Here is a 14,395-nt window from a genome sequence, read left to right on the forward strand (position 1 = left end):
CTGAGTCCTCAGGGCCTCTGGAGAATGATGGCTTGTTATGGGCAAATGCTCCACTTTTCCCTTGCACTAGTTTCGATCAGTCTTCCCCATTATTCATGTGCAACCTAATTTAGCTTCCTGGATGATGAGCGGAAAGGTTACCTATAGAAAAAGCCTTAAAGGTTCACATATGGCTGTTTGAGCCTGGATTTAAAGGGACAGTAACATCAACTTCCCCCCTTCATCCCCAAGTGCAACATTAGGTGTTATGGACGTTATGAAGAGGAGACCCCTGCAAATACCAAGTACAGACACATTTCATACATAGGATAAGGAGATCCATAAGCTTATAAAAACACAAGGCCATATTATTTATCATAATACACACAGCTACTGCAGAACCTCTTTGGAGAGTAAGAGAAGATTCCTGCTCACCATTTATTAACTGATTGATATAGAATGCCCTTTTCCTTTTAATAAAGACGGTCATTAGCAGCTGGTGTATAGTGTGAGGTTCTGCAGCAGCTGAGGTGTATTATGATGTTCTAGAGCAGCTGAGGTGTATTATGATGTTCTGCAGCAGATGTGGTATATTATGATGTTCTGCAGCACCTGAGGTGTATTATGATGTTCTGCAGCAGATGTGGTATATTATGAGGTTCTGCAGCAGCTGAGGTGTATTATGATGTTCTGCAGCAGATGTGGTATATTATGAGGTTCTGCAGCAGCTGAGGTGTATTATGAGGTTCTGCAGCAGCTGAGGTGTATTATGAGGTTCTGAAGCAGCTGAGGTGTGTATTATGAGGTTCTGCAGCAGCTGAGGTGTATTATGAGGTTCTGGAGCAGCTGAGGTGTATTATGAGGTTCTGCAGCAGCTGATGTGTAAGATGAGGTTCTGCAGCAGTTGAGGTGTATTATGATGTTCTGCAGCAGCTGAGGTGTATTATGAGGTTCTGCAGCAGCTTTGGTATATTATGAGGTTCTGCAGCAGCTGTGGTATGTGATGAGGTCCTGCAGCAGCTTTGGTATATTATGAGGTTCTGAAGTAGCTGAGGTGTATGATGAGGTTCTGCAGCAGCTGAGGTGTATTATGAGGTTCTGAAGCAGCTGAGGTGTATTATGAGGTTCTGAAGCAGCTGTGGTATGTGATGAGGTTCTGCAGCAGCTGAGGTGTATTATGAGGTTCTATAGCAGCATATTACAGACTGCAGCAGCTGAAGAACCTCTTGTTAGTAAGTGCTGAGCGCTATATGTCAGTTGATGGGAGGTGGGTGCATGTAAGAGATCAGCGGCGCCGTCCTGTAATGGTCGGAGTACTGACTTGGGCTCATACACGGATTATCTGCGGATGTGATGCTTTGCTGTGACCTGTGTAATGTGGGGTCTTTTCTTCCCTTCCCCATACACCGCAGTGACTCTGTATTACAGGGAGATGTGCAGGCCGCAGATGATCTCTCCTTTCCTCGTGGAGAGGACGGAGGATATTTCTGGGATCGGCGGTCCCAGCTATAATGTAGGCAGTGTTATAGTGAATGGCTGCATAATGCGGTGTGTACAGGGATCTGCATTGTGCCCGGAGGGGAGCGGCTGCGTTGTAGTTATGGTGGGTGTTGTACCATAGTGGTGGTCTCTAACCTGCCGCTCTCCTGCTGCTGAGCAACTGCAATTCCCAGCATGTCCTGACAACCAAAGGCTGGAGAATGCAGGAGAAAACGGTCCGGCACCATCAGGACCGTACGGTTTTTACCTTTCCCATCAGCTATACGTGCGCGGACTTATTATTTGTAGTTTTGAATGACACCGTTCACTCGACCAGACAACGTTCCAAAAAACAGAAAACACTAAAAAAAAAACAGCAGGTCCACCAATGGTTGGGTTTTTGTTTATTCGGTGTTCACTTTGCATGAAATAAAACCTGGTACCTTTTTGGGGTACACAACATTTTCTGAGGGGAAGCAAAATGATCAGAAAAGAATGATTATGCCATTTCTATATTTTTTTCCCCTTTTCGGCATCAGGTATGAAGATTATGATATTTTTATACCGATTATATTTATTTTTTATTTCTTTATTTATTATGAGAAATCGGACATTGAATCCACATGCAAAAATTCCTGGAAGCAGTGGCGTAACTAGAGTCCCATGGGCATCGGTGCAAAATTTGGACCTGAGCCTTTGTAGTGTTCTAGAACCTATAAAGACATACATGTAATAGTGCCCCCATCCTGGCACCTTCCTGCAGTAATGTCTCCCCTCCTGTCCCCACCCTGTATTACTGCCTTTCATCCTAGACCCCTTCCTGTTATAATATCCCCCATCCTGAGCCTCTTCCTGGTATAATGTCCAACATGTTGGGCTCCTTCCTGGGCCCCTTATTGTAATAATGTCCCCCATTCTGGCCCCTTCCTGTAACAATGTTCCCCATCCTGGTATAATGTTCCCCCTTATGGGCCCCTTCCTGTAATAATGTCCAACATCCTAGGCCCCTTCCTGATATAATGTCCTGTGTCCTGGGCCACTTCCTGTAATAATATCCCTCATTATGACCCCTTCCTGTAACATTGTCCCCTATCCTGATAGAATTTCCCCTATCATGGGCCCTTTCCTAGTATAATGTCCCTCATCCTATAATAATATCTGCCATCCTGAACCCCTTCCTGGTATAATGACCCACATCCTGGACCCTATTCTAATATAATGACCCACATCCTGAGACCCTTTCTTGTATAATGACCCCCATTCTGGTATAATGACCCCCAGGCTGACCCCATTCTGGTTTAATGACCCCCATCCTATAATAGTATCTGCCATCCTGGGCCCCTTCCTGGTATAATGTCTGCCATCCTGGACCCCATTCTGGTATAATGACACCCATCCTGTGCCCCTTCCTTGTATAATGACCCCCATTCTGGTATAATGACCCCCATCCTGGGCCCATTCCTTGTATAATGACCCCAATTCTGGTATAATGGCCCCCAGGCTGGACCCCATTCTGATATAATGACCCCCATTCTATACTAATGTCTGCCGTCCTCGACCCCTTGCTGATATAATGTCTGCCATCCTGGACCCCTTCCTGGTATAATGTCTCCCATCGTGGGCCCCATTCTGGTATAATGACACCTATCCTGGACCCCTTCCTTGTATAATGACCCCATTCTGGTATAATGACCCCCATCCTGGGCCCCTTCCTTGTATAATGACCCCCATTCTGGTATAATGACCCCCATCCTGGGCCCCTTCCTTGTATAATGACCCCCATTCTGGTATAATGACCCCCCAGGCTGGACCCCATCCTATAATAATGTCTGCCATCCTGGACCCCTTCCTTTTGCAATGTCTCCCATCCTGGAGTCCATTCTGGTATAACGGCCCCCATCGCGGGCCCCCTTCTGGTATAATGACCCCCATCCTGGGCCCTATTCTGGTATAATGACCCCCATCCCGGGCCCCATTCTGATTTAATGACCCCCCATCCCGGGCCCCATTCTGGTATAATGACCCCCATTCCGGGCCCCATTCTGGTATAATGACCCCCATCCCGGGCCCCTTCCTTGTAAAATGTCTGTTCTGTTTTCCAAACATAAAAAAAAGAAACAATTCTTACCTTCTTCCGCTCCCCCGACGTACGGCGTTCTCTACCATAGCTGGCAGCTGACTTCAGTGTGCCAACAAGGGCAGCGTATGACATCACTGCCATGTGCCGTTCATGACTGGCATACCGACATTAGCTGCCGACTGCTGATTATCCGGCATCATGTATTGCAGCGCAGGGAGCTCGAGGGTCCCTGCGCAGCAATGCATTTCAGCTGAATGTGTGTCCTCATATATATTGATTTAAAAAATAAAAAAAAAAAACTGTTGGCAAATTTGATTATTATAGGTTTTATAAAAAATATAATAAATAATGTTAAAATAAACAATAATAATAGTAATAATAATAAAAATAATGTAATAAATTAATAAAACATATAATAAATAATAAAAAGGAAAATAATGCTAGTAATAAAATAACATAATAATAATAATAAAATAAATAGTAAACTTCATAATATAAAAATATAATAAATAATACAAACGTAAATAATAACAAAATAATCATAAAAGTAATAATATGATAAATAGTAAAATTAATAATATAAAAAGTAAATAATAATAGTAATAAAATAATAATAGTGATATGATAAATAATATAATGAATAATACAAAAGTAAATAATAATAGTAATAAAATAATAATAGTGATATGATAAATAATATAATGAATAACACAAAAGTAAATAATAATAGGAATAAAATAACAATAAAATAAATTGTAAAATGTATATTATAAAAAAGTAAATAATAATAGGAATATAATAATAGTAATATGATAAATAATGAGATTAATAATATAATAAATACGATGTTAATAATAAAATAATAAAAAGTAAAATTAATAATATAAAAAATAAATAAAATAAATAAAACAACATAATAAAATAAATAGTAAAATTAATAATATAAAAAAGTAATTAATAATAGTAATAACATAATAATAATAGTAGTAATATGATAAATAATGAAATTAATACTATAATAATAAATAGTAAAATCAATAATATAAAAAATAAATAATAGTAGTAATAAAATAATAGTAATATGATAAATAATGAAGTTAATAATAAAATAATACAATGTAAATAATAAAATAATAATTAGTACAATTAATAATAGAAAAAATAAATAATAGTAGTAATACAATAATAATAGTAATATGATGAATAATACAATTAATGATATAATAAATAATAAAAAAGTAAATAATAATAGTAACAAAATAGTAATAAATAGTAGTATAAATAATCTATAATAAAAGGCCGATCAGAAATGATTTGCTGCTTGACTAGACAAGAGGTGTGCATATATCATACAGAGAGTAATTACTCATCGTCTCTTTGCCTCTCATGATTTCCACCCGTGATAATTACTGTCCCAATCTCTCTGGTCATTAGCTGTGTTGTCAGTGGCAGTGCACAGATACGGGCAGACGTGAGCTGGCATTGTGCGGCGGGGAGGCTTCCAGGCGGCTCATTTGGGTGTCAGGTTTATCTGGGTAGTGACTGTTTCTTTGCTAACAAAACACGGCTTAGTCACCTAATACCTCCAGGAATTCGTACCGCCGCGCTCTGGTATTTTAATAAGGTTAAAACTTTTTTGTTAAAATGAAACCCCATTCATCAGAGCGCGGTCGCTGCACGGTGTGAATACGGATTATTTCCCCGGATTAGCACAGTTCTGGCGGCTTCTCTGGGGCGCCCGTGCGCCGAGGTCTACGAGAAAGGGCCTGTTATATTTCATTTTAGGGCATTATTTATTTATTTATTTTTTACTATGACTTAATTATAGTGTTAGGAAAAGTTTTCTCCAACTTTCTATCATACAACGGCGCCGATTCATCAATTCCGTTTTTTTTTCTTTTCTCTTTTGTTATTTCTTGCCTTTTTTTTGCGCCATATTCTTCACGCGGGGTTGATGAATTGTTTCACAAAATCAAAAAAATTACTTTTTTTGTCTTTTTACTTTTTTGGCATCTTTTTAGAATAAAAAGTCTCTTGATCCTTTAAAATGTCGCACGTTAGTCTTCAACTGTGCAGAAATATTATAGGACACATTTTATGCTCTAATAAGGCAACCGGAGTATAATTGTGCCAAAATTTTGCAAAATTTTTAAAAAGTCACAATTGATGAATCGGGCGACAACTCAAAAAGAAAAAAAAAAAGAAACCAAGTAAAGTAAATAAAAAAGAGCAAATTAAATAATGAATAAGATGCAAATATAATAAGTCACTTTTAGAACCATTTTTACTCCAGAAAAAAAGCTCAAAAATAATGATAAATCTGAATTTTTTTGTGTTTCATTTCCTTGATTTTTCTTTTTTTTAAGATCTCTGCTTGTTTTAGGGAATGTACAAATTCTAGTTTACATCTGAAGGGTGTAAAAACCCATGGTGGTCCTGTCCTGCTCACACAGCTGCATATCCCATTACTGTGTATGACAATCCCCTTGCAGGGAGTTTTTGCCATATAACGTTTGTTCCATAGTCATCTGTGATACACCCTTTCATTAAAAAATTGGAGTCAATTTTTTTTTTTACTTAAATGTATGTATTTTTGGCTAAAAATTATTTTTGCACCTTTTGTTTCCCTGCACATTTGCTGACTACAGAAGTAGTTAACTATGAATCAGTCAGTGAGCTCATTCTGCCTAGAGATTTTATAACTTTTCTTTTCCTTCCCCTTAGCTCATCTTTGCTGTCTTAAGACCACATGAAAGTTCAGCTAAACTTTCACAGGGTCACAAATCAACTGAGAAGATCTTTGAAGGTTTTTTGAAGTGTTCAAAAATGAGTTTTTCAAGCACCTTAGGAAAGTTTTTGGAGTAGTTTTTCTTTTCTTTTCCTGAAGAGTTTATTTTTTTTCCTGAAGTGTTTTTTGCAGCCTTTTCATTAGACAGTGCCGTACCTGGAGTAGATTCTATCAATATCCATTTGGCATGCACTTTTTAATACTTTTAGGAAAAAAAAAAGTTCAAAACCATTGCTCATACGAACACGTAAGTGCATTTCTCAGTTTCTTTGAGTGTTTTTTTGAGGAGGATTTATGAGCCAATCCTCTCTAAAATAACTACTATAAAAGTTCAGTGTGAATATAGAATTGTAGTTATAAACTCTCAGAACGAACTCACTGACAGATTCTTAGTTAACTCTTTCTACAGCTAGTAATAGACCATGCCACAAAGTGTCTAGAGGAGGTAAATGGCTCAAAATTATTAATAAAAAATATTTTTAGCCAAAAATACAGTAAAAAATTCCCCCCAAAAGTGTCCATAGAAGGTAATAGGAAAGTGGGTAGGAAGTGACTACAACCTTTGGGCACGATGGCTGGAGCTTTGGAAGGGCAGGACACTTATATTTTTACAACCTGTAGTTTTCGGTGTGACCTTGACTATACTCATTTCTGCCATTCTTCCTTCTCAGGGATGAGGGAAGACCCATACTTTGCTGGGATGAGGGACCCCAGTTATTTTGCCTTTGTTGTCGGGTGTGGAGAGTTCCTCTTGCTCTATCCAATACACAGAAGCAAGGACTTATCTGGATATCTGACTGAAGAAGACTTTCAAGGCATCACCGACTTCAACGACCTTCCAAATTCGCTGTTTGCATGCAATGTCCACCAATCCGTGTTCGAAGATGGAGCCAGCAAGGTAGGGTATTGGTTCTGATCCCGTAATGGGTCGGTAAATGGTTGGGTATCGCTCCTCACCCCAACCCACCCCTATCTCTTCACCTTAGATTGCAAGCTTTCGGTCAGTCCCCTCTTCTCATGATATTTAGAATTTGGCAAAGTGATAAATCAACTCATCCAATGACTGGTGGAGAGGTGAAACTTGAATTGTCCCCCCAAAAAATGTGGTCTACAAGTTGGGGTGGCACCTCTGTAATGCCAGACTGGCAGTGAACAGCAGAGCAATGGATGTTTAGAACAGATCTGTCTCTAGTTGCATGCATAAAATAGCAGACCCCTTGAAGAAGCGAAACACAGCATAGGTCTTATGCAGTTACCTGCGGTAAATTAATCTTGCATCGTCATTAGTAGCTCACTGCACATGTGCCATCCTTTCTGATTGTCACGGGTGTGTCAGGTGTGACAGACAGTCGCTCTGGAGCCGGCTGCAGAAGGTCACTGCGCTTGGCATTGCAGACGCCTTCTTGATCCTCTGATCTCTTTAGTATTGTTATATCCTTCTTCCTTTAGGACCCAGCAGCTACCTCCACCTTGTGCTGCTGATCGACACACCCTTGCTTGGTAGTTTAAAAACTCAGTTTCTCCAGAGAGGCGCCGGTGATAGTTCTATTATGTACCTCTGTGTTGGCTTGGAGCACTAGCAGTTGGCTAGTTTCTTCTGTGGTGCCCTTGAAGCATAGTTGGCGTTACTCATCTGGTGTCTGCTCAAGCTAAGTGTATCCCCTTTGTTTGTCTACCTTATTGGCTTTAGTTTGTAGTGGGGCTTGACTAGTGCTCACCCCCTCCCTATCTAGGGCCAAGCTCTAGAGACATTCAGGGCTTAGGTTCCTGCTCGGTGATTGGTGTGGAACCTATATAGGGACAGTAGGGTAGGCAGGGTGATATTAGATCTGCCTAGGGGTCTACACTCCCCCTTTCCCTAGTGTTTGGGCTTCCTTCCCTTCTTGTTGCAATTTGTCTTTCCCTCACCTTGCGTGACACAGATGAGACGAACCCTAGCAATGACGGCCCCTGCGCAGGGGAGACAGGTCATTGAGGGAAGAGTGACCTGTCAATCACCAGACAGAGGTCGACGGTGGGCGATGAAGTACAGCAGGGCTGCGGAGTGAAGTGCTCGCCCCCATGCACTTGAGCATAAAACTTCAAGAAACTTCTCAAAAATGCCCAAATTAAATTCTACTAGCAAAGTATGAATATAATAAGCATTAAATGGGCTTTGTCCTCATACCTTTAGTTAGCAGTCAAATATCCTGCTGACAGGTCCTCTTTAAAGCGAGTAACTAAGCTGTGTTCTCATGAACGTGGCTCCAGAAAAGAAAAGCGAATGGCTACTGCATCTTTACAGTTGTAATGTGCAATGGCTGGAGAGCTTAAAGGGGAACTATACTTTCAAGTCAGTCTTTCAGAATAAGCTGTCCTGTGCGTACACGAGGAATAACACTATATCTGGCCATTATATGGCTTTAGTCCTGCATTTTTCCCCAGTTTTGCCCTCTGCAGTCACTATCTCTAATTTTCAGTTGTCTTTGAGCTAGTGGGGGGAGACTGGCTGCTATAATGTCTCCCAAACAACAACCACACACAGAAATGAGAGATTCCTGCTCCCCTCTCTCTATGGAGTATAGAAGCAGCAGAATGGAGGACATTATACAGCAGTACTGAGCGGTGCAGATGTCAATCCAGCCCTAGGATGTGCTAACTAGAATCTGCACAATCTGTTCCTCTGCTTCTCACTCGGCTCCTTTCTTCTCCTACCTCCTCTCCATAAATTTAAATAGGCAGCTGTAATCTGATCTCTCAGTCTTATTTAAGCTGTTTTAAGGCAGATGGGACGGAAAGATGTGTCACTCAAGTGGAGAAAGAAGCAGATTTATTAAAAAGTTTCTTATATTCGCTTCTAGTATTGATTTATGCAACATTTGTTTAAAGCTCAAGTCCCATTAAAGGGTCATGCCCAAAATTTAAAATGTAATAGCTATCCATGGGATAGGGGATAACTTGCGAATTGGTGGGTCCTGAGAATAGGGCTCTGAAATGCTGTGCTAGAAATGGACTACTGTCATTCTCTATGAGATATGGCAGATTACAGGGGTTTGCTATCTCCACCCATAGAGAATAAATGAAGGTTTGGCCATCTCTACATTCCCGCGGGACAGTTCGAAGACCCATTCTTCGTGATTAGTGTTGTTCACATTGGACGTGTCTGTTTTCCAAACCAGTGTTTTTGTTTTTTTTTGAGATTTCATGAAACCCCATCCATATGACGCAGAGAATACCCTCAGCGTAAATTGACTAGCCCTACAGATATGACATCCGTATTATACCAAATTATGCCTGCAGAAATCGGGGTGAGGTTGGCGGTGCACCCGCAGTGGAAACCGCAGCGGTATCTTTACAATTTAGTTTATAATTTCCCCTGAAAATGCTTCCTGTGTGAATAACGCCCTAAATAAAAACTCGACCGTAGCCAAAGTTTTGCCCTCTTAAATCAAATATAAGACAGATGTGCGGATTTACTAAATGGTGCTAAGCCGGACGGCTCCGCGTGGATCACGATTCTAGGATTAGCACTGGGTAGAGTGACGCCTCTTTTGGCTGTGCCTCTGAGGTACACATTCTCCATGCTGTTTGGTTCCAGTTACCTCCAATAGATAACATCTAAAACATGCACAAAGTGGTAACTACAGATCATAGCCTTGTTTTAAAGGGGTTCTCCACTTTAGAAAAATCCTACTTGTTAGAAGGATCCACTGACAATAAGCTGATCACAAAGTGTCCCCCAGATGTGACCTGTGGTGAAACCTGGCAGATAGTATCCATCCTGAATCCCCTGGCCGTGGCCATTCTTCCTGCTTTGCTCAGATGAACTTGTGACTTGTGCAGCCATTTAATTGCAATTCGTCACCCCTGCAGCTAGTGATTGGCTGCAGCGATCACATGCCTGTCCTACCAAAACAGAAATTAGGGGAGATCCAGGCTGCTTCGGAACAGGAGTTCTGGGGGCAGGAAGGTGAGCATTGTCAGATGTTAGACCATTCCTTTTATGATGGATGTTAGCGTGCTGGGATTGGAAGTATCTTATGGGGGAGGACATGGGCAGCAGAACAATGAGCTAAACTAGGCTTTAAGCAATAATTTATCGTAAGACAATGGAGAAGTGTAGATATCTGTGAGTGACAGGTGCCCCCACAGGGGAAATGTAGTACTACAAGACTCCAAATTAATAAAGGGGGATCTTGAAGAGGACCTGTCACTTGCTCTAAATATAGATTATTTTTACCTGGTGTAAATGCCGCTGTTCTCCTGAATCCGGTGATGTTTTTCTTTTATTCATGCGCCTCTCTGTTCCTGAGATATAGCCTCCTCTTCCCTGTCTATAAATCTAGGCTTGTTAGCCAAGAGGGTGTGGTTCTCGATGAGAGTTTTAGAGAGTTTTATTAATGACCACACCCAGAGACTAGATTTTTACTCAGAGAAGAGGGGTCCATATTTCAGGAACACAGAGGCGAAGGAACAAAAGAAAAACATCGCCGGATTCAGGCATTTACACCAGGTAATAAAAATACAAATTTATGGCAAACAAAAGGTCCCCTTTAAATAGAATCTGTAAACAGGCCAAAAGAGGGCAGTTTTAGTTTTCATATTATTTCCATTACTCCCTTTTGTATACCCGTTTTATTTTCCAAGATCACAATTTTTATTGAAAACAGGATTAGCAGTCTTGCAATTTTTGCACTGTCTACAGGGCCTTTACTTAGATTGATACTAAGGAACAGTTTTCAAGAGGTTCCTTATCAGCAGAGTCATGATTACAGTAAGATGACGCTTCCCCTGGGCCGTGGGGTGCTCGGTAGCCGGGCCGGTCATTGCTAGGGGAGATGTCACAGTGGCGGTGACCCGGTCCGTGACCCAGGGCGGCCAATCAAAAGGGGAATATTTACAGGGGATTTATAGTTTTTATATATACAGTTCGTGACCCCACCTGTTGTATGCTTCTATGTGGAGCCGCCGCTGCAGAGCAGGTCCTCTGGAGCTGGTGTGAATGCAGCAGAGTTGGTTTAGCTCTCCACAGGTAGAGCTTAGTTCCAGGGCAGTGTAGATGTTGCTGTTATGGTGTAGCGCAGAGGATGGCGCAGATAATGATCACAGAGACGGTGGGGTGCAGTCCTCAGGGTTTACTCACGATTTTCAGACTCCAAGTTACCAGGGCCAGGATAACTTCCCACGTCGTCCAGTGCTTACACAGGGAGGGGTTCAGCCAACCCTCGGGTATCTCCGGAGTACATAGCGGGATCCCCTTCTGTGTGTTCCTTCTGGTCGTCTCCCTGCACCTCACACTTAGTGTCCCAATCCAGTGACCGCGGACCTTGCCAGGCGACGTATTCTCTGTCCCCTCGGTCCTCTATGGCCACCTTCTTGGTGAGACACATGTGGCTAGTGGCTGCAGTACCTGAAATACTGCAGCCTCCGGTTTCCTAGTTGAGACTTGAAGAACTCTGCTAGTTTAGGGACTGGTTCCCTCTGTGCGACCTGACCCCTCCACCGCCTGGCAGATTCGGGCGTACGGGTGGCCTCCAGCACTTCCCGTACCCCTGGGGTCCCTTCCACGTTCCTGGAGCCTTTCTCCTGCTCCTCTCTCTCTCTCTCCAGTCTTGGGCCTCTCTGACTAGGCCCTCCTCCAGAGCAGAGCTCCTACAGAGCTCCTGCTCCCTCTACTTCTCCTCTCAGACTGATCTGTCCTTTCAAGATGGCTTCCCTCTTTATACTATTCCTAACAAGTGCTCCCCTGATTTACTTCCTCCACCCACACCCACTACATGGTTCGCCCCACTCCAGCCAGGGACAGGGCTCAGCCGTGTAGCAGTGCGTCTTGCCCTTCCTGCTGGTCTGGAGTAGTGTAGTGTTGGTTGCAGGTGTTAGGGTCCCGGGCAGCACTCCCTCCTTACCTGAGTGTGAGATACCAAACCTCTGGGTGAGATGCAGTACCTCTGTGGTGACTGAACCCGCAGAGGCGCCACATACAGGTAACACAACTGATAACACAGGATCCACCATTCACAATAGGTGATGTCACAGCTCACCTACTCCTCCTCCTATACAATGACTGATAACACCTCTATATACAGTAGATATCACAGGATCTACCATTCATAATAGGTAATGTCACAGCTCACCTCCTCTTCCTCCTGTATAATGACTGATAACACCTCTATATACAGTAGATAACACAGGATCCATCATACACAATAGGTGATGTCACAGCTCACCTCCTCCTCCTGTACAATGACTGATAACACCTCTATATACAGTAGATAACACAGGATCCACCATCCACAATAGATGATGTCACAGCTCACCTCCTCCTCCTCCTGTACAATGACTGATAACACCTCTATATACAGTAGATAACACAGGATCCATCATACACAATAGGTGATGTCACCGCTCACCTCCTCCTCCTGTACAATGACTGATAACACCTCTATATACACTAGATAACACAGGATCCACCATCCACAATAGATGATGTCACAGCTCACCTCCTCCTCCTCCTGTACAATGACTGATAACACCTCTTTGCACAGCTGATAACACAGGATCCACCATTCACAATAGGCGATGTGACAGCTGACCCTGCTAACCTTTGCACATGCACATTACATGTTTTAATGCAAAATATAGGGTCATGGTCTGACCATTGTGGCTTTGTACATGTGTTGTTTCCTTAAACATCAGGAAGTTCGAGTCTAAAAATAGGCTTAGTGGTCGGTGTGAAAATTGCAAGATTTTTTATTTTTAATACAGATTTTGATATGGAAAAACTAAATTGCTAAAAAAAATTTACGTATAGAACAAAAACCGGAGTGCAGCAATAGGTCATATACTGATGACCTTTTTGATGCGGATTTCATGGATCAGACATCCACCGATGGTCGGTAGGATTGAGATCTGGGGAATTTGGAGACAAGTCATCCCACGTTCCTCACACTATGGTACGGGCTCCATGTGCCCCATATTCCCCCGTAATTCCTATTCACTTGGGTATTAGGTGACTAAAAGAGGGGGCTTTTTTTTACCCCTTCCTGGCTGATTCCTTTCCCCCCAATTTTGTGCAAAGTGATATTTTACGACCAGATCCGAGCGATTTTGCCGAATTCTAATTTCTTCCTTTTGGTTTTTTTTTTCTCCACCTGTTTTAAAACTACAACTCCCAGCAGATTACAGACTGGTAAAGGGTTAAGAGACATGTTTTGATGAGCCATGCTGGGAGTTGTGGTTCCCCTGCATTCAGCCTTTCCTCTACTGTTGAAGCAGAATATCCGATTCCCCACGATCCGCAGTTTAGATAATGTACAAGTGGGTCATTCTGCAATTGATTAATGTACAGCAGGATTATGTCTCGGGAGCAGCGCGGCCTGCGCTCGGGGACGGGGACTATTTGTGGCTTTTTTGTACATTTCTCTTGACATCTTAGGCTTTTGCCCTTGGTTATTTTCAGGCATCTGAATGTAAAGCCGACCTAGTATGTGCCACATTGTGTTAGCGAGTAACGGCTGAGGGAAGGCGGAGGTCCGGGGAATAAAGCCTGGCTGAAAGGTATATCATGCACTGTGGTGTCCGTGCATTCCCTCCGTGATAATCCTGGAATTTGTCGTCTCATCGTGGAGTTTACAGCAGCGTTATTGTAGTATTTACAGAGTAACTCCGCTCAGAACGCAATTCTGTAACAGTCACGAAAGGAATCCCCCCGATGTTTGCTGCTTCACCCCGATAACAAAATTAGTAGCAACGAATGGAACAATTTTTGCCCCTTAATCCAGAAGACCATTTGTGGGGTCAGACACTGATGTTGGGGAGAGGTCGGGAACACAATATACATCGTAAAAGAGGGGCCACATGTTATAAACGGGGGCGAGGGGCCGGATGTTATACATGGGGGCGAGGTGCCGGATGTTATTCAGCGCGGGCGAGGGGCCCAATGTTAGACACTGGGGGCGAGGGGCCGAATGTCAGACGCTGGGGCGAAGGGCCGAATGTTAGACGCTGGGGGCGAGGGGCCGGATGTTATACACTGGGGGTGAGGGGCTGGATGTTATACACTGGGGACGAGGGGCCGGATGTTATATATT

General features: G+C 42.6%; 1 protein-coding gene across 2 annotated transcripts in view; it reads left to right on the forward strand.

Moving 5' to 3' along the window:
• The window catches only part of RCAN2 (regulator of calcineurin 2), a 98,195-nt gene that overhangs the window by 7,246 nt on the left and 76,554 nt on the right, over nucleotides 1–14,395 (forward strand). For both annotated transcript variants that reach the window (XM_073673924.1, XM_073673925.1), the window contains exon 2: nucleotides 6,998–7,224. In XM_073673924.1, the coding sequence (XP_073530025.1) occupies nucleotides 7,000–7,224 (225 nt within the window). In that variant the 5' untranslated portion in view covers nucleotides 6,998–6,999. The remainder of the gene's footprint in view (nucleotides 1–6,997; nucleotides 7,225–14,395) is intronic.

The sequence above is a fragment of the Phyllobates terribilis genome, unplaced genomic scaffold (assembly GCF_046119375.1).
Source record: "Phyllobates terribilis strain yellow unplaced genomic scaffold, ASM4611937v1 Scaffold_3__8_contigs__length_932513732, whole genome shotgun sequence".
Taxonomy (NCBI): domain Eukaryota; kingdom Metazoa; phylum Chordata; class Amphibia; order Anura; family Dendrobatidae; genus Phyllobates; species Phyllobates terribilis.